This window comes from Falco cherrug, chromosome 7 (assembly GCF_023634085.1).
Source record: "Falco cherrug isolate bFalChe1 chromosome 7, bFalChe1.pri, whole genome shotgun sequence".
NCBI lineage: Eukaryota > Metazoa > Chordata > Aves > Falconiformes > Falconidae > Falco > Falco cherrug.
In genome coordinates, this window is record NC_073703.1 from 30438645 (window position 1) to 30459988 (window position 21344).

At 42.5% G+C, this 21344-nt stretch overlaps 1 protein-coding gene across 2 annotated transcripts in view; it reads right to left on the minus strand.

Annotated features, from left to right (window-relative positions):
- The window catches only part of SYNE2 (spectrin repeat containing nuclear envelope protein 2), a 191358-nt gene that overhangs the window by 47657 nt on the left and 122357 nt on the right, over positions 1–21344 (minus strand). For both annotated transcript variants that reach the window (XM_055716088.1, XM_055716089.1), the window contains exons 72-85: positions 20649–20768; positions 20299–20499; positions 18571–18744; positions 17861–17992; positions 15740–15936; positions 14523–14655; positions 13432–13614; positions 12828–12974; positions 9943–10119; positions 7997–8152; positions 6199–6348; positions 3718–3888; positions 1663–1796; positions 1145–1349 (exon numbers count right to left, since the gene is read on the minus strand). In XM_055716088.1, the coding sequence (XP_055572063.1) occupies positions 1145–1349; positions 1663–1796; positions 3718–3888; positions 6199–6348; positions 7997–8152; positions 9943–10119; positions 12828–12974; positions 13432–13614; positions 14523–14655; positions 15740–15936; positions 17861–17992; positions 18571–18744; positions 20299–20499; positions 20649–20768 (2280 nt within the window). The remainder of the gene's footprint in view (positions 1–1144; positions 1350–1662; positions 1797–3717; positions 3889–6198; positions 6349–7996; positions 8153–9942; positions 10120–12827; positions 12975–13431; positions 13615–14522; positions 14656–15739; positions 15937–17860; positions 17993–18570; positions 18745–20298; positions 20500–20648; positions 20769–21344) is intronic.

Here is a 21344-nt window from a genome sequence, read left to right on the forward strand (position 1 = left end):
CTAACGTATAGTAGAGGAAAAGATTAGAGATTAAAATACAGTTTTGTAATGCACATGTATTTTCAAAGACATGTAACATATGCCATTATCACTGATCCCCATTCTTCTAACTCACTACTTACAAAAAAACTACCATAAATTCCATGTGTCCTACTCACACATACCAGGACAGGATCTACACTGCTATTGGCACTATAGTAGTCACGCCTTGCTTAGTAGGTGCAAAACTCTTCCCAAAATTTCCAGAAAATGTGATGCCTTTTTGCTGACATATTCATGAATTTATGTCATGGTCATTAACAGGTGAGAATAAACTGAAAATGTTTTGGTCTAAATTTTGCTGCTGTCAGTTGTTTCTGACATAGGAAAAAATATATGAGGTTTTTTTCACATACTGTAAAGTTTCTTGATTGGCCACATGCAAAATGGGGTGCTTTGGACTTCTTCCAATACGTGGCTAGAGGTTCATAAAGCATGATGAATCACTGCTCTGTCCTGAAATAAGTATTATTATACACTTCACTGCAGTCTGAAGAAAATGTCAGAACCTAATGACAGCTTTGCTACCTGACAGAGTCAAATGCACCCTGTGGTGGTCTCAGCATGAGATCTCATTTGCCTAAAGTCAGAAGTATTTAGAATAATCTAATGAGCCTAGAAATTTGTGATCTTACCAGACCAGGCCAAAAAAAAGTAGCAAACCCAAATAAAAAAATCTGAAGAATTCAGAAGACCTCAAGATGTTCCTGTGTTCTGGAAAATTGGTCTTTTCCCTCGGCTATTGTTCTAGTAGACATTCTCTCTCCTACCAAACAGCGTCCCATAAAGTAAACAATTTTTGGTTTAAGGATTCCTTCCAACACAGGCCTGATTCTTTGCATAGAGCAGAAAGGGGCAGGGATGGAGTGAGATTGCTCCCTTTTGCTCTCTTCTCACCCTGTGCTGACTCTAGTTTAGTTTGGTCTCAGGATCTGGCCAAAGTATTTAAAGGAAGTACAAAGGTGCCTGTTAATGGAAAAAACCCACAGGTTTTGTTTTCCACTGACTGGATTTGGGGGAGGAGAGGGGAAGAAGATGTTCTTTTGATTTGTTTCTCAAAAATAAATCCTGGTTTTTACCAGGCAGCAGAAACATAGTCATGTACCCTTATATCCTGTATCCTCTGATGCAGAGTTTCTATCATGTTATCCTCAGGCATGTGAGCATCCAAGAGCTGATTGTACTGCTCTTCGTGCTGTTGTAACTTGGCTGCTGCCTCAGTGCATGAAGTATTCAAGGGCTCCAAAAGCTGCATGGTCGCTTGTGCTGCCCGCAGTTGATCTGTGATGTCTTCATTTACTGAGTTCCACCTGCCGACATATGAAAGGATAAGAGCATTTTCCTAGCAGATTCTCCGCCAGAATATGGTTTGGTGTAGAATTCCTGTGGGAGTTTCTTTGCGTTCATACCCACATTACTGAAAGCCTGCTGACACGGCACCATTTTGCGTTCTGTGATCCATCACTTAAAAGGTAGTATCAGCTACTCCTCACACAGGTACTCTTCGACGGGTGAGTCGTATTAATATAGAGTTAAAAACCTGACAGACAGTTAAGTCCTGCCTCAGCCACTTTTTTTTTTTTTTTGGATACTGGTAACTGGGGGTCTTTTTCATAACCTTACCTAGTGTGTGCCTCCATGCACTTCTGTTCCATAATCTCTGCAAAGGAGGGAGAGCAGTTCTTCTTCAGGTTACTTGCAGCAGCCTGGAGCTTGGCCCAGCTTTCTTCACTGCTCTCTGATTCATCTTGAAGGGACTGCAAAATGGATTATCGCAATTAGTTGCGGAGATGAATGACCTAAGCATAGCTGCCCCATAGACTGGTAGAGTTAGGGTAGCAGTAATGCGACACGTTTGCAGCACACACTAAAATGTGTGTGAAAATAACGCCTGATCCGAAAAATCAGAGAAGTTAAAAGAGAGGTGAAATGGTCCAAGTTCAAAACAATCATATAGGAGGCCTATTTTAAACTGAGGTCATTTATTTGCTCTTAAACAAACAGCTCATTTAACAAACCCACAGCTTTGAACTGATTAAATTAATTCACTAGAAACCAAAAATGTTTTTCTTTTAAGCTATGTTTCAGGGAAATTTCTACTGGCAGTAAAGTTGGCTTGACAGCTCCTGTCCCTGGCTGCGTGTTCCCCCTCCTGATACAGGCAATTGCAGAATCTGCCATGGATCGTATCTGTGACCTGATCCAGATTAAAAATAAAGCAGGTGATGGAAAAAAGGAGGTAAGAAGGTGCCCAGTTACTTCCATTTATTATGTGTCCCTAAGGGAGGGTGGAAAGTGCTTATGCAGGCTTTGCTGCCGAGAGACGTGTACCTGGCATTCACAGCCTCAGTCTGTCCTGTACCACTTCTGATACAACTTGAAAATAAACCAAATCAGGCCTTAATTACAACTGAAACAGGGAGTGTTTACACAGCCTTTCCAGATTTGTTTAAAGCCAGGGAAGGGGATTTTAGCCATATCTGTAAAACATTCAGAACCAGGGCCAGCCTGACTGCCTGCTCCAGATGCCCCACTCAGACGCTGTAATAGCCAAGCAGAGCAGCAGGCTGATCCAGGGCACTTACGCCTGGTGTTTATGCCCAGCCTCATTCAGAGGCTGCGCAGGGAACTCCAGCTCTCTGGAGGGTGACTGAACAGTTCACTTTGCACTAAAGCAACTGGAAATGCCAGGCTCAGGGGTCCCCCTGCTCTGCCCCAGGGCTGCTGCACCCATGCAACCCAAGCCACAGCTTCTAGGAAGGGGAATCCTGGGTCCTGGTCCTTGACTCCAGTGCTGTTTATACGTGGAAAGACGCTTTATCGCAAATAGCACTTTAATGCAAAATGTGTCAGTGGTCACTGGCACAGTGGCTGGGACACAGTACCCCAAGGGCAACGTTCAAACCACAGATCTAGAGACGTGGTCCCTTCGCCAATTTTCTCCCAGGTCCCCTCCATTTTTACGCTGAGTCCCAGCATCGATGCACAGGCATCTCCTTCCAGGTTACGCTACAGCCTTATGGCAGGGCATTTCCCTGAGAATCACAAGTGAAGGGGTAAATTTCCTTTTAACCAACAAGCCGAGAATCAACATCTTTCACCTGAATGGTGAGTAACCTTTAGGCAAACACACGCAATGATGGCATTAGGTTTTCCTTTGCCAGCTGCATTTTCAGCCAGACTTCCTGCTGGTCCACATGGATTAGAGACGGACTGAGTAGACATCAGCATAAGGGATGGTGGTGTAGTGCACATGTCCATCTCGACTCTGCAGGGCAACGGAGCATGAGGACCTGGTGCCTCATATGGAGATGCCTTCCAGCACGTGCAGAAGACTAAAATGTCAAGGCATCTTTGCAATCCAAAGTGGAGGCTCTGCTAGCCCACAGTAAGGCACACATGGTAGCAGCTGACCTGTACGTCTCTCTTGAACCTTGGTACCTAAATCACACCAAAGTTGATCTTACGTGCTAAAGAAAGTAAGAAGCCTCAAAATAGTCCTCAGTGCCTGTGGAGGTTAAAACTAAATAAAAATATTCCACTGACTTCAGTGGCACTATTAATAAAGCGGAAGTTGTTCAGATAAACGTTTCTGTCTTTTTTCAGTGGAGTTGGTTTGTTTGTTTGTTTAAGGGCACAAAAGGAAGTAGAGAAATAAGACAACATCGGTAGATCTACCTGGAGAGTGTTGACCTGTTTTTCCAAAGCTTCCAAAGATGCCACAGAAGGTTTGCAGTGGTTTATGCAGTACAAATATCTTGTTGTCATCAAGCTGACTTCTGCATAAGCTTCATCATATACTCTCCACTGCTCCAGTATTGACTGCATTGAGGTCTTTAACTGTGCAACCTGCAAACAAACCACTTTTGTCACTATTTCTTGGGCAGTCCTGACATGGAAAACCACCTTCAAATTGACCTAAAAATCTAAGCTCAATGCTTACTCCATGAGGTTCCAACAAGAATTTCACAAGTTGGAGTATTTTCCTACTTGGTAAGGAATTGTGCAGGCTTCAAACCAAGCAGTAAACAGTATTTAGAGTGAAGTATACGAGTTTGCTGGAAATAAAAATTTAATCAGAGTTCAAGGTAACGCTATTCTGCCAGCCACAACACCCCAAAATGTAAAAAGTACTGAGATAATGAACTGCTTATTCCTTCCTGCCAAAATCAATCTGAAATGGGAGAAAGTTGAGAGCCTTAATCTTCTTAGGAAGCAGATAGTTTGATCCAGAGATCAAGTTCCCTTTTAAAGAAAATTTAAACAGAAATTGTATGGAAGATGATGCTACTATAATACTCTGGAGAGTTTTCATCCCTCTTATGGCGCCGTGCTCTAATAATGCAAGCCCACCTGAATCGCAGCCTACGAAACTCAGGGTTCTGATCTAAAATTAAATTATGGATATCCTCTTTGTTTTCTATGTCTCTTTGATTATTACAGTCATTTAATCTATATGGAGGCAAGCATAGTTTCCATTTGCCATGTACTCCTAGACACTGCAAACCAAACGCATAGTCCTCCTTCAGTGCTATTTGTCATTTTTATCCTTCTGTATCAGGTAAGTACGTGTCCTGGGCTAGACAAAACATTCACGTAGTTCAACATCTATTTTCAGTCATGGCAGTACCTGATGCTTTGAGAAAGGCATGAAAACCAGGCAAAGAAACAAGCATGTCTCTATGGGACCAGGCAAACCCAGATGCCAGATTTCAGTTCTGACTGCATCCACACAATGAAAGATGGAAACTCCTACACCATAGTTCACCCTCAATAGACTGCATAGATCATTGTATCCATGTGTTCCAGGCACACATGGGTTGATGGATTAATCACCCCTATTCTCATTTGAATCACGGTAGAAGTGGGAGGAATCTCTAATTGCTTTTTGTGGCCTGCAGCTAATTACTGCCCAACAAGGAAGAAGGAAAGACATCGTCCATATGAAATGTCTCTGGGACATGGACTCACAGTCTTGAGGTCAACCTATGGACATTACAATCATGGTATCACATCTCCTTAGACCTATATTTGAAATCACAGCCTGGATCTGCTGAGAGGTCACCTGTGGGAAGAAAGCTGCACTTGGTGTTTCATTGGACATGCAGACAACTAGGCTGTAAGAACATTCTGCAGTTTATAAGTTTGATAAAATAGTCACAAAAATAAAGTAATAAAAATACTAAAATTAACATGACCCATAATGACTGTAAGAAGAAAAAAGCACTAGGCTGTCAATCCTGCCAATTTCTACCCCCAGCTCTACAGCAGAAGGATAATCTTTCATCTTGTACACAAACAAAAATTTATCTGCTTTCTTGGTAAGAAACAGCCACATGATTTCTGTTGAAAGCCAAAAGAAGCAGCAGCAGACCCATCCTGGACCGACACCTCATGTGGAAGAGTTCAAGCAAAAGAGTTCAGGTTTCACAAAATTCTGAGGAACAAAAGTAAGGCATTTATAATAGAAAGTGTAAGGGAATCTTTAAATACAATCACTGCATCATGTATAATCCTCTAAAGCATATTGTTATTTATATCACAAATTTAAATCTATGAAGGTACTCATTATTGTATCTTCTGTGCCCGTCGGTTACATCTAGATAAAAAATATTAGTTCCAAGTATAAACATAATATAGCAATAAATACAAACTGCTGGGGTGTCAATTTGCATGGGAAACCATCTGCCAGACTCTCCTTGAAGCAACTGGAAACTACAGAGGATTTGAAGATGGCAAAAGCCATCCAGGTGTGTGGACAAAAGAGTAACTGGGAGATGGAAAAGCTGCAGTGAGAATGGGGCAGGAGAAGGCAGCTTCCACGAGAATACTACAGGGGATAAGGACCAGGGTATGAAGAGAAGCAGACTGAGTAAGAGGCTTTCAGGTTTCCATTTTCAACTGGACAAAAAAATAGCAGTTCTGTTTCTTTTCTTGAACTGTATGTAGATGAGGGTCTATCCCTCCTCCCCCTGTATTCAGCCCACTTGGAGATCAGACTTATTGTAAAAACTTAAAAGGAAGTTCTTAAGAAGGTTAAGATGAAAGAATACTTTGCATCTTTTCTGTACCAGCTCCTGCCATCCCATGAAGAAGATCGATAACACTGGTCATAAGGATATGAAGAGGCAGAAATCTGAATGCAAACAAAGCTTTTACCTGGCTTACAACGCCGTCCACCATTTCGCACAGCTCAGCTATCCTGAAAGATGGAGATTCTGGGCTTTGTTCTACACTACCATTCAAAGCCAAACTCTGTTTGAGCTCATCAAGAGTTTTGGATTTAATTGTGAGTTGGTTTTCTAGCTCCTAAATGAAAAAAAAGAAAAAAAAAAGACAGATAAAGAAGATCTTTCAATGAGACCATAGAAAAAACCTTCTGTGTGACTAGCTTAGGTAAACATTCTTTCTGTAAAACCAGTTCTGTGTAATTCTTCAGCCATGCAACACCACCACCATTTCAACTCTGATAGAGAACAACTGCTTTACAGGAATTCAAGATGACAGTAGCTGCTTTAAACAGTCTCTTGCAGGTAGAGCTAGAATCCGCCCATTTAGCATCAGCATGAGCACTGGACATCATGCTTGGGAAGGAAATTGTTAGAAGCTAATTCCTCAGCCACCATGCAGGCTTCTCTGTACCTCTCCAGATTCAAAAAAGTTTTTCCCTTAATGCAGCTGAACTTCTCCTTGGGCAGGTTAGCATTTTGGGTCCTCCTCTGCTCCAGCAGACAGAGGTAGTATAGGAACTGGTTTTGCAATATGAGAGTTCCTGACATCCTAACAACTTCTAGAAAGTTATTTTCAGCTTGTCCTCTTAGTCAGAGGCTTTCTCCCATGGGAGAAACACCACTGAAATAAGTGGAAATGCCTGGGCAAATAACACTCCCCCAACACAACCAGCAAGACTGGAAGCTAGGCTTGACAAGCTGGGGAAAGCTCAGCAATAAGTTCCTTCCCAACATGAATAAATACCCATACACACAATGGGCCATTACATTTTCCTATAATACTATGCTTATAAGCCACGACCTTTCTTCTCTCCCACTGGCTGTCTCCAAAACATTTTCGAATTTGGACCTCATTTTTATTGAGCAAATCCATTTTAATGAAACCATTTAGCCACCTGCAGCCCAGCACTGTACCTCACTGTGAGCAGGTCAAAGATACTGTGTTTTAGTCAAAGATACCCTGTGTCTTTCTTAGGGTCTGGCCCCTCAATAACGTTTCAGAGTGCTTCAGAGAGACAGGTAATTCAGTGTGTAAGAGAGCACTCTAGGCAATAAAAGCAGCCTACTACAAGACAGAGACATGTAACCATGGCAATGAAAGAACAAATATACCATGTTAAAAAATAGAGACGGAACACTGTACTGGATGAAATCAGCAGAATGTTAGATTAATAGGAGCCAATTATTAGCTGGCTGCACCGGTACTAATTTTGAGGGAGCTGATGTGTAGAAAAACACAACAAAACCAAAGGACACCCAGATTCTTGAGGCTGGTGCAGAGTGACTACGTTCTAGGGCAGCAGTAGAGAGAGCTGCTATTCTTCCAACTGGAATGTGCAGTTTCCACCACAGAGCTCTTCAGGCTAATGGAACTGATAGCCTTTGCCATGGCTGTGCTGAACTGAGAACTACTTCTTCCAGAGACATCTCAGAATAAGAGCTACACTACTGCTGCACAACACTCACAACACTCCAAATACCACAGAACAGAAGCAAATGCATTGCCAACTGGAGGGAAAAACCCGTAAACTAGCAATTCACATTAAAAGTGGATCTGGCTATCACCTGAACATAACATGCTGTAATTAAAATCACATCGTTGTGTTCTTCCAGGAAATGGCAGCTTCCTTCACATTTTTCCTGTTAAAATCTGTGCAGTTCTTTAGTCTGGATTCAGCAAAAGCCAAATATAGTTTTTTACAATAATACCACATATAATGCTTTACCTTGCAAACATCTAACGTGTTCTGTGCAGAGATGAGACTTGCTGGGGTTTGTAAAGATCTCAGTTGATCACTCTGAGCTTCCAGCCAGTTGTGTAGAGTCTGGGCTTTGTTCTCATTTTCAGTAATATCCTCCAAAATGTATTCCAGGTCTTGTATCTGAAAGTTACAGAACTATTTTAACTTACTTAAACCTAGAGGTGGGCAGAAACAGGGCTCCCCCTTACATGAAAAAAATGGAGATTACAACATTTACGTTGAAAATACTACTTAGAGAAAAGATTTTAAAAGGAAAAGCTAAAAAGGTTTACTGGCTATTCAGGATCTGACCTTTTCCCTGGAAAGAAACCAAGGCAGTGTGGGTTCTCGAGCTGGCAGCCTGTGGACCTGACAAGTCGGCGGACCCTGGGCTAGGTGGACACATTTATGTGAAGTCTGAAAACCTCATTCCCCCTGAAACTCACCAACAAATTTACTAATAAGCAAGGGATCCTAAGTCTCCTATCTTCAGTCTTGGCCCTGAAGATCCATTAAATCCTAGAATGGAGTTTATTGAAAATGGTTAGAGAAGATAATTTTTTCTCTCAAAAAAATTGAAATTTCATCATGGGAATTTTCAATTGGCAAGAACTGAATTTTCCATTTGAAAATGTTTCTGGAAGACTTTCTGATTCAGGAAAAAAATGGGAAATTTCTGTTTGATCAGTAGTCTTTGTATCTGGATGCAGGGAGGGCAGCTTCTCCTAAAGCCTTGTAAATTCATGAGAGAAATAGAGATGAAAGAGGAATGTGCTGGTAGAGGGATTCGTTCCAGCAACCTCACGTTTGCATTTTGGGATGCTAACCTTCCCCTGGTCTTCTCCGTATCACCAGTCACACTAGCTTTTCTGGGCACTAGGGCACACAAAGCAGTGGCATCTAATTCTGGATGCATGGATTATTTCTAGTCTCACTAGAATAAAGTAATTCTGAGGCACTGCCTGAAACAGATTTTCTACAGAGAAACACAAGATGCACTGGTGTAGTCAGTCTACATGTAGAATTTGCGACCAGCTACTGATCTTCAAAGCCCTCCATCGGGAAAGCCGATTTCATTACTGCAGAAGGAGGACACACAAGAGAGTAACCCCTTTCCAGTGTCCCAGAAGGGCTGGACCAGGGCTGGGAATTGATCCCAGCTGTGCCTTTTCCAGCAGGGTCATATGTCCCCATCTGAATACATCTGTCAACACTACTTCCTTAATAATTACTTTTTTTTGCAAATCCAACTGCTACAACAGGAAAATGGGTGGTAGCTTAATATATCCCTATTTCTCGTTCCCATCATATGGCATGTGGAAGGGTTGTTTGCTCTTTCGGTGCTGTGTTTGCTGAGCAGGGCCTGGCTGTTTGCACCAAGCAATGTAGCACCTCTCCTTTCCACAAACCATCCAGTGTTTCATTAGGTTTTTAATGACCCAGCTTTCACAGTACCCCAAAGCTTCAACAGATTTCACTGACAGGTTCCCCTGCAGACACTACCCTGAATTACTCCTTTTTCATAGCTTTCTCAGCATCTGTTGTCTTTGTTGACATGTCACTGACTATAATTTCTTCATAGGAGGAATCTTATTTTTTCCACCTAATACAGGCAACTAGGGTAAATCCCAGGCTATCAAAAAAAGGTGTTTTTTTTTCTCTTTTCCCTCCCTGCAAGTTACAGGAGAGTTTACCCTTCCAGACCTTGCTGAGGTTTGGATGCCTGCTTACCACCTGATAGCTGATGCACTACGAGACCACTCCACAGGCTGCCCGTGAGACGGCAGCATGGGTGGACAGCATAGAGCACAGGGCGTCTGTGTTCCTCAGTGTTTTCAGACTCAGGGAAAAAGACTGCTTGCAAAATACAGAGCACTGACACAGGCAAGGTCAGAGTTGTGAGAAATAAAGCGGTGAGAACTCAATCAAACCTTTCTGTTCAGAGATGCCTGCAGCCTGTGCCACCGCAGGTTCAGCTCTCCAAGACACTCGGCAAATTCTGTCCTTTCATAGCGCTTGCTCTCCACATCACAAGTGCTCATCTGCAAGAGCGACTGGTTAACAAAATCTACTGTCCACTGTTTAAAGTTCATTTCCATCATATATTCCTGCAGGGGGGGTGGGGAAAAAGAACAAAACCATAAAACAATTAGTTTGGCATTTTTAATCTGATCAGTTCCAACAATGCTTCAATGCATAGTTATGGGACATTCACAGCTTATTTTGAGCCACGGCCTAAAATATTTTTCTGAAAGAGACTTGGCTATAGGAATAATCCTTAATTTTTCCATAACTGAAACTTTGGCAGAAAATGACTATCATTACATGGGTAGCTCAAGGTAAGAACAGGCTAGTGCCAGAGCAGGGAATAAAACCTAGGGGTACCAGACGCAGTACTTTACACCCACTGGACAACACCATCACGCTGCCATGGGCGCAGACTGGGCCTAGACCAAGGCCTTCCCACACTCCTACAGCTCAAAGGCAAGTGCAGACAAGAGCTTGCGGTCCTTTATCAAAATATCTGGTATCAGAATAGAGTATCAGAGTACCTAGGAGAAAAACCTCCAATACCAGAGTGCTAGCCCACAGAGACAAGTAAGAAACTACACACAAAGTGAGAACAACGTAAGGGAATGCCTTTTTACTTCAGAGGGTCTTAGAAGAGGGGAGGAAAGGGCTCCTCATTGTATCTAGTAGCACCTAGAAAAAAGCCACGAGGGAATACCACAGTAAAGCCATAGCTGCTTCCCTGTAGGAATTCGTGACCCACATGCCAGCTTTCTTCTCAGCATACGCATCCCCACATGGCTGACAAGTGCAGAAGACACACCTACAAGCTAATCTCTAAATACCCAAAGGGCTAAAAAATGGCACCTGGCCTACATGTTCCAACTTCCAAATCCAACCGATACAGACAAAATGCTATGTATCTGCTACACTAAGGCACTTTGAAAGAAACGCTTGCGGTGGCACTTGCCTCATGTGCAGTACCAAAGTGCCTGAGAACTGTCATCCTGCCCGAGCCCAGAGCAGCGCTCAGTAGTGAACAGTGAATGCTGTACCACTTATCTAAGGGATGACGCACCTATGTTTAGTTGAAGTCAGGAGATGTCCAACCCTTATTGCAACTCGACGGATGCACAAACTGCTAAGTCCTTGGGTTGGTTATCTTTAAAAGGGACATTTTGTCTTAGATTCTTGTTGTACATGCAACGTGGCAAAGATGGAGACTTTAAACATGACAGCTAAGGAAAAGAGTCTGCATAGAGACAACTCCTCAAGGACATTGTCCAGGCACAAGATATGTTAATGTTGTTAACTTGAAGATATACTAGGTCCTTGAATGGAATGTGCTAATTGTCCAGGTGTGAGATATGTTAATGTTGTTAACTTGAAGATATACTAGGTCCTTGAATGGAATGTGCTAATTGTCCAGGTGTGAGATATGTTAATGAGTTCCCGGAAAGTTAATGAATAGACATGAGTGACTTGTATAAAGAGGGGGCTGAAAGGTTCCCTCGGTGTGCATGATTTTGGTGGAGCGATCCCCCATGCACCCAGTGCTGCCGAACAAAGATAACCTCTGCTCACTCAAATATTGGTAATTGATTCTTCAAATCCGTAGCTCTGCAAGTGAAAAGCAAAATATGGCGCTCTAGGGGTCCATGCTCTGAGGCTGGGCTCCCTGGCACCTATGGAGGTACAAGCATAGCTTGAATCCTTCCTGCGGCTGAGGCAGTCGGCCTCTGTCATTGCTGCTTTAGCATCTGAACAGAGCCAAGAGTCTGCTGCAGCCTCTCTCTGCAGGGATGTTTACCCTGTCCCCCTTTCCTAGCAGGTTATGTCTTTTGATGAAACATAATATTCAAACCCTCTGTTCTCTAGTTAAATGGATCCTGGTTATGGAGCTCTGTTACGAGGCACTGGTGAAAAGGCAGACCAAAATACAGCACAAACAGAGTCTATCTTCCTCAGGAAGCAAAACCTTCCTGCTCAATGCATTTTATAATCTAAATGTAATGATATGGAGAAATAGTGTGAAATGGGGACAATGGACATCGATCGTGATTGTATATGTCTGCTCAAGGAATGTGGGTATGATGACTGGTCATGGGTGTGGTGTATGGTCACATAGCCACACAGCTTTGAGGAGATACCTACCCTTCTTCCTCTAACAAAGGGGCTATTTATAAAAAGGATGAAGGACATTCCAATGTTATCTAGAGGGAGGGAGTGCTAAGGCTTCTTGCTGGAGAAGATCAGATGGTCACAAGGACATGAATCACCTACAAACCTGCAAGACCACCACATTCCAGGCAAAGGACTGATCAGCTACTTAACATACGAAGCGAGAGTAAGCGGGTTTAGGTAACGAATACGTATAGGCGTCAATTGAATATTCATTTGTTTTATTGTATAAATGTGAGATGGTTCGTTCGGGCATGCATGCTTGTGGAGGAGCGATCCCCCATGCATCTGCGCGCAATAAACATACCTACTTTATAACTTTCGAGTTATAGAGTCTAATTCCCTACGTCAGTAAGAGAGAGAGAACAAGCTAGACAAATGGGACAGCCTGAGGAAAAGGAGATTATAGCACAGCAAGCAGTAGCTGTGTTGCAAAGCAGGCATTGTTTTGTGTGGCATGGAAGCAAAAGGGTTTTATAAAGGAAGATGTTAAGGCACCTTTGAGACTGTTTGAGGAACCCTCCCAAAAGCGAGGGGAAGGGTATGGCAGTGCCTGTAGGCTGCTTCCATCCTTCTTACAGCCAAACACCTTGCAGAAGGCCTGGACTCACACCTTCCCACTTACCTTGTACTTCTGAAGGAGGCTTTTGACTTGGGCAGCACTATGTTGTGAATTTATTGGCTCCTCATGTCCCAGCTGTTGTTCCACATGGTCCAGCCAGGCCATTAGCTCAGCAATAGCTTCTCGCGATGAAAGTTTTTCCATCTGAAGCTGGGGGTAAAGCATATAATAAATCTTCTATGTTCTGCTTGTTAGAAACATCAATGAAGATGACATCTCTCTTTTTAGAAAGTCTATTATAGCTGCATTATAACTGCAATTATTGGGGTAGGAACGTGAAAGTGAGCCCTGTGCTCCAGAGGTGCATATGACTTAAATTCAGAAAAGTGTGAGAATTCAGAAATTTAAAATAAAATTCTTCCCATATAAAATTCCCACTTTCATATAAAATTGTGAAGATGACAGATATGTGCAAAACAGCCCAGGAAGAACACTGCAATAATTAAACTGCAGTATAATATTGAAGATATTCTAAAAGCAAGACAGTCAGCTAATTAGGAAAGAAGTGCCTTGGGGCCTTATGGAGAAGCCAACCGAATCCCAGAAGCAACACTGTAAAGTAATTATTGAGTTCAAACTGAGAGATGGCAGCAGAGTTTCTCCTCACCTGGTGAAGCTTTTCTTGGATGGCTGAGAGCTGTGTAGTCATTTCTCCCCATTTTTGCTCAAACTTTGCCAAAGACGACCTAAGTGCTGTGGTATCAGCTTGCTTCACATGAAAGAGCTGGTTGGCAGTGCTCACCACAGATGTCTTCAGGGAAGATTTCTCATCAGCTTCCTTAGAGAATGCCTGAGGTGCACAGGACAAATTTAAGAGAGGGTAAATATTTACTTATCTATTTAAACAAAGAAGAGAAACCAGGTTTTCAGTCACAGGATGAACTGCCTCAATGAACTGATCTTAGCAAGTTTGTAAAGTTCAGAAAACCTAAACTCAACATACTGTGGCAGTAGGTAAGGCCTTTTTCTGCCCAGCTTGATACAATGCTGGGTGCTACCTCTTGCTCCACAGGATTGGGAATATCCTGATCCCCACTTCACACCGACATCCAGGGAGTCCGAGTGTCTGGCCAGCTCACACCTACCAGCCCAACGCACGTGGTGATGCTTTGCTTTGCCACTGTGCAAGACTCCTAGCAGGCCTCACACTGGGGCTGAACTTCCTGGCTAGTCATACAAGTGGAGCACAGCACCAGGCGGGCAGCCAAAGACATGAAATGCAGTTCAGCACATTTCTTTTCCCTGACTTTGGCTGACCATCTTCACAGCCCTGCTGTCTTCCCCCCTGTTCCCTGAGCCCACAACTCCAGATTCAGTTGGTAAGTGGCCCACCAGGTTGGCCTAATTGCTGTGTGTGGTATTTGGCATCATACAAGACAGAAACCATGCTATTACACTGTAGGCACAGAAGAGATCCTGTCTGGGCTGTGATGTGCTGCAGTTGGGAGCTCATTATGAGAGGATTCCATTCTAATTTGTGCCCTGTGGCTGGCCTCACAATCTGAAGGAAGGTCTTTGGTGGCCTCCCATGCTCATGGTTCCCCACAGATAACAGGGCAGCTTTGGGGCAGACAGCCATTCACTGCTATATTAGGTGGGTATCTTCTAGGTCATGACAAATACAAAAACCACTCAAAAGGGTCATTTTCACTGGAAGTCACAATGTCTTATCTAACCCTGGCAGGAGAAATGACTTACAAGCAAGCTGTTGATGTTATCCCTGATGGTGGGAAGATCTGGTGACACGTTTAGAGACTGCTCCGTCCAAAAATTAATTCTCTGCTGAGCAGAATCCAGCCATTTCATTAATTCCTCTGAGTCTCTGTTGTAGCTACAAGGAGGAAACAAAACACACAGACACACATCTCCTAACTGAGTCTAGGATACATTTCTCACCCTCCAAGTTGTCCTCCTTATGTGAGGAGGCATGTGCTGTTCTTGCACCCATGCTGCTACATAACCTTGCAGAAGCATGGCTACAGCATGGACCGATGTACCACACAGAAGTTCTGCTGGACCTGCACATGAGACTGTTTGTATCGGCTCTGTGCAGTTGGTTTGCTCTCCCTGAAAACCTCCTCTTTCTGTATTCACCCAACAATTGACAGGACAAGCTCACATGGGTGATATAAGAGCTTTGCCGGAGGTCAAAACCTCCAGAGGAGACCGTGCAGACTCCAAGATATAGTGCAGAATACACAGCAGGGATAAATACGAAGAAAGACTGGGCATGCTCTGTCCACACTAAGGTCCAGCCAGCCTGAGCTCAGAGCACACAGACCAGGTGAAAGGAGAGCTGACCCTGGTGCATCAACTGGTGGACTGGGCTGGAAAGACCCAAACTAACTCTACCTGACTGCCAGGACTGCATTGACAGCTGGCCTGGGGGCATGTGAAAGCACTGAGCATGCTCAGGTCTTCCCCCTTTGGGGAGCTTCAAAACACAAGTCGAGGCAGCCTCCTCATGAATGTCTGTAAGGTGGATAGTGTACATGCACAGACAGGCGCATTATGCCTCTGCTGGGGAATCAAGGCTAGCTTGCATTTGCAGCAGGCTAAAATGTTCAGGGCAGCACGATCAGAGCTTCTGTTCACACTTCCGAAGTACAAACAGCAGCACGATGCAGCTAACTCTCACCGAGAACATTGACATTGCGATGGCAGCCATCAAAACCTTGTTCCTAGAAAAGCAGGCAGGAAGCGAATCCCCTGTCTACACAGTGAGAGAAGATCAGCTGTGTAATAAAGGGCCACTTTTCTGATCACCACCGCTTTTTTTTTCCCCCCCTTCATTTTTAAGTTAAAGGAGCTATGTTATTTATTAGTTCACTGTTGTATTTCAGAAAAAGCACCTATAGAAGATCAAAAACTAACATCTAGCTGATATCTCTAACTGCTTTCTGAATTACACCCACCTGATCAAGAGTTTGAGTAATGTTTGAAGTCGGTGTAGTTCATGGCCAACTTTTTTGGTTAAAGACAACCTCTGCTCTTCCAGCTTCCCAATCTGGCTTCTTATTTCTGGACAGCTCACAGCAGCCATCAATTTCTTCCCTTCTTTCACCATCTGATACAGCCTGGCATGCTTTTCATCAACACTGCTCTTGATTTGCTGTCAGAATATGGGAAGTTTGCAAAACAATAATTTATTAAAAACTGAAAACACAGCTAGCAAAACACGTATCATTTGTTCTAAATACTTAATTTCACATGTCCTCTTTGTGTATTTTATTTTCCAAACAGAAGGAACCTGGCTAACAGGACACTGTTGGGTTGGTTTTTTTTTGGTTTTGTTTCCTCTGGACAGATAATTCCAATTTCATACTTTATCAGAATGACTGTGTCATGATTCAATGGGCTTTGTGGACACTTGTAAACCTCAAGCAATGGACAAACACTATCAGAGCTGGCTGCATTGTCCAAACACGACTGACCCCAGCAGAAAGTCATTGCCATCCTGTTTTTAAAGGGCCTTCAGGCTCTATCCTATTAAAAAAAAAGTTACCAGTGTTTTGAAAAAAGCTGTTGGGAGAATTATTTAAGATACCATATCGATATTCAAGGCATGAAGTAAAAGACATAGGCATGGCCTGGTTTGCTTAGACAGCTGAATAAAATCAAAGCATCATTTTATCATTACTACACTTCACTGGAAGGTCAAAACGAGAAAATGGAAAAAAAATACCAGGAAGTAGATCAGTCCCAGGGAGAAGGCAGAAAGTAGTAATTGCGTGATGTGCAAGTATCTCACTTCTCTCCAGATATAAGGGGCTTGTACAATATTATTAACAAGGAAATTTCTCTCACAGAAATTAAGCCCTCGAGAATTTTATTCTGCTCTGTCCTCGAAGCTGTGAAGCTCCAAGACTAGGACTCTCCTCAAAAGCACCTTCTAAAGCTTTACTACTTTGTTTCTGATGTCCTTAAAGACCAATAGACTTAAGAGTGAAGAGCTAGTTAAGAACTTAAAAAACAAGGGAAACCAGGCAACTTCACACTCAACGGCTATGCAAATATTCCATGTCTCCAGTCTCAGTGATAAGCATCAAAAGCACCAGGGGGGCACTATGCTTGTAAATATCTACTGTTGTTGTATTTCAAAAGCTTTACTGTAGCTCAGAGTTTTCTGGGAATGTCGAACGACTAGACTAAATTACGGTAGTCCTTTTTGCCTTTGTGGTCTATGAATCTAAATATCAAACTGGACTCAATACAGATCCAAATACTCATTAATTCAAAAATTTCTAATACAGTGGGTCCTCTGAAGACCGAGAAAGGTCAAACCTCTGAGGAATGCGAGAGCACTCTCTGAAGATACATCACTAAGTTCATTGAACAGCATTTCTTCTTACTTTTATGAAACAACCATAAAGGCTGGTTTCATATCCTTATATTCAAATGTTTTGAAAACATAGATTAAATGTTTCCAGCTGGAGTTGAGGTTCTAAAGCCTCCAAAGCCATCAGAGATGCAGCTATGAACAAAGTAGGAAGCTATTTAACATTCTGTACAAACAGAATTTTACTGTCTTTGGTCAGATAGAAATTTGAACATCTCATTTTGAATTCTCGGGATTTTAAAAGGACCTGGTAAACCTGTAGATCTTCTACTGCAACTAGGGGTTCAGATTTTTGAAGGCATTATGTTGATTCTCCTCTTCCACAGGTTTTATCTCATGGCATGAAAATTGCTCCTGAATTACAGAGAAGTGGCTCTGTGTTCACTCCAAGGCTTCCTGCTGTCCTTGGGAGCCACGTAACCTGCACACCATCTTCTCCCAAATACTTGTACTTGAAGATCAAGTTCTAAAGTAGCTATAGTCATTACTCCCACTTAAATGAACTTGTAGCCCCTGGCTGAAATTAAGAGCCTGATCCCCTGCTACATTTAAAAGTCAGTTTTCAGCTTGCATCCACACAGAGACAAGGACACAAAGGAAGCAGTGCCCTACAAACTGTCTTTTACTCCTATTCTAACTAATTGTTTTGCCAGCTCTACAGATCTACAAAGAAAACCAGAGACAGACACGCAAATACCTCTAAAAGTGCAATCCTTTCCATTAATCTTTCTTCTGTTTCTTCAACCAAATTCACAGAAGGCAATGCAGAGGCAAGTGCCTCTAACTCCTTATTGAAAACGAGGCATTCATCATCAAATTCCATCCATTCCTAAAAAATAATTGCATTATTAACACAGCACACATCTCTCTGCATTTTTCCTACACCAGGCTGAGGCCTTAACGCTTATTCTAGCATCTGCAGCTTTTGTTTTAATGAAACAAAACAAAAATAGGTAAATGATATAGAAATATTGAAGTGAGACATGATTTCATCACAGATTAATTCCTTCATTCTCCATTATCTTCAAGGTTTCTTATTTGTAAGTGGTATACTTAATTTTTTATTCTCTAGGGTGTTTTAAGATCAATCGTTAGGTTTTATTTTAAAGTGGCACTGGTATTTTTGTGCCTTAAAGGGCTCTTCTGTCAGTCCAGGCACTCAAAAATTGCTGCAAGAAGTCATGAAGTCAGAGTAATGGGTTGAAATGTCCACTTTCAGAGGTTTTCAAGGAAAAAAGCCAGTTGACTGACACACACAGAACAAGCAACAGACTGTTGCTGTGCAATGGTGACAGGAAAGGAGAACTACTAGTCAAAGAATCACTGGTGTGAAAAGGGATCCCCTAGATGCAACTCTTCTCCCTTCTTCCTCCCAGCTTTTACTCTGGGTTTCTTTTGGCTCGTTACCTTTAACAGGCTCTCCAAGTGTATGCCATACTGGATGGCCTTCTGCTCCAGCAACTTGACGTCATTCACCAGCTCTTGCCAGAATTCCTCTCTCTTTTGTAGGATGGAAGGAGTCACTTTCTTGGAAAATGCTTGCATGAAAGCCAAGCGGATCATAAGGTTGTGGAAAAAGTCCTGAAAAAAAGAAGTTAAAGCTTTAAGAGAGATCACAAATCCACAGCAGGAGAATGAAGAAGACAGAGAAGACTCGCTGAGAAAAATAGCCAGTTTCAGTCTCTCACAGCTGGACTCGGGAGCCTTCTACCCAAATTCTGCATCACCCCAAGACGGGCAGTTACTGTTTTACAGTTAGTCAGGAACCACCAATAAGTTGCATACACTATTTTCATTTATACATTTCTAAAGAAAAAGGATCTACATTTATACCTTCAGTTTGTGTGAAATATGAAGATGGTGCAGGAAGATGTTGGAAGGAAAAGTTTAACTATGAATAAATTCATAGTTTAGCTTGAGGTAGTTATCACCAGCCATTATCCAGTTTGTTGCACCTGGATGCAAGGCGAATCCAAGCACCAAGGGTATTAGCAGTTCTAAGGCCTAAGTAGTAGGCAGGGCACAATAATCCTTTGGGATAACTGTAAGGGAACAGTTTGATTCAGTTATAGCTCAGCTGAGCTCTTGGGAAATGTCTGATCTCAACAGAACATTTTCCCCACAGAACACAAAATAAAAAAAACTTTGAGGGTTTAAGATTACAGCCTTCAGTCAAGATCATCTTCACTAGGAACTAATAACTAGTACAAGAATTTCACTTGAGGATCATATACCAGGCATTGGCTGTGTGAGCATCCTGATAAGTCTTGATAACCAGGGCAGGGAAAACAGCTTTTGCAGTTTTGTTTCGCTTTTGGAAATCAATGTATGTATATTTGGACTGGAGATACACTATCTGTTTTCTTTTCCAAATAAATTCCTAATATTTTGCTTTGCTAAGGTCAATTTGTGAGTGACAAACAATATTCCTACAACTCTGCTGTAGTGGTTTGCAGTGCTTAGCATCCTGAAGCAATTCTTACAGGAGTTTGAGCTACATGGAACACTTTAAATCAACATGTTGACAATGACACAGACATCTTCAAGTGACTAGCATTGGCCAGGGCTTCTTGCCAAGCAGAAAGACAGGGAGGATGCAGATGCATTCTCAGCCACCTTCCATCAAGCACGTAGCAGCTGGGTACCTGGGACACTGGGCTGCTAAGGGGAGGATCTAAACTATCCCCCCTTTGGAAAAGGAGCTGTTATGGGTAAGTTTCTTCCATCAGATCACAACGGCACAGAATGCTGAAAGCAAAGGCTCAGCTCCCAGTTGCTAGACAGCAACTTCAGGAATCTCACTACTGATTTATTGCCAATAATTACAAAGACGTGTTTTCCTCACAAATCAGTATGTTCTGAGGTAAGCCAAAGGAGTATTGGACTGAAAAAAATGAAATTGTGATCTTAATTTATCACTGAAACCGCAGTTGTAATAACAACCTCTCTCTCATACTTCAGTGGGTCCTATTTTGGTCTACTGAAAATCTTTGCTTTGTTTAATGCATGTACTTCAGTCCCTCCCCTGTGCTGTGACCTAGTTATTCTTCTCCATAACACTGGAGAGAAACCAGTCACAGAAAACAGTGCTCCTGCTATGCTGTTCTGAGCAGTGCTATGATAAGCATCTTATACCTTGTGATTTTCCAGGTGAGACTGTAGAGCTGCTTTGCTTTTCGTTAGCTGCTTTGGATCTTGTGCAATCTTCTCTTGCCCAATGGCTACCAGGTCTGCAAACCCGCGAAGTAAGTCTTCATACTGGCTGTCAATGGTGGAAGGAGAGTACAGCTCCTCATACTTTGCTTTCAGAATCCCCCACATGTCGTCCAAAACATCCTATAATTTAAACATAGTTTAATGATTCATGAAGGACAGAAATTAATCCTACAACCCCGCCACACACACATTCCCAGAACACAATATAACCATCAGCTTGTTGGTGTTAAAAATACATTGCTTAGAAGAATATGGTACTGGGCTCTTACCTCTAATTTATAAACTTCCTGGATTAAGGTGGTAGGTAATTGAAATCTTTCCCCAAAGCCTCTCAGTTTTGCTACTTTGTTTTCAAAGTCTTCCAGCTCCAAAACACAGGCATTAGTTTTCTGAATTAAGGACAAAATAAGCTATTAGGAAGAGTTCTGTTTCATTAAACTTTCTATTTTCACTAGTAGTGCAGCAGATCCAGGGGCTATATCTCTGCCATGCTAGCACTTCGTAAGTTCACCATGAGACACCAAGAGCCGACGATCTTCTAAGCTAAATTGACACGACTGGTCATGACCCAGCTTATTGGGTTCACACAGCACAGCCAGGAAGGGAATTCAGGTCTGGTGTCTCAGTCCAGCGTCCAACATGCATTTCAGTTTACTAATTCAAGAGAGCCATTAAAAGGAATCACGGACTCGGAAAACATCATTTTTTCTTAAGAATTAGGAAGACTTAGGGATGGACTGAGACAGGTTCTCTCTGAAGGAAGGGAAGCTATGTCCTTCTGATATTTCTTTTCCAAGAGTGGTTACTTGCCAGAATATATCTAAGGCAGCAGTCCCTGCTAGGGGATTCAGCAGTTCTGAACATAGCTTTCAGCCTGGCAGAAAGTTATGCCTGTAAACAAGGTTATGAGCCTGTAACAGGAAAGTTCTGGGACACCTTATTTGTTTCATCAACAGCTAAACAGA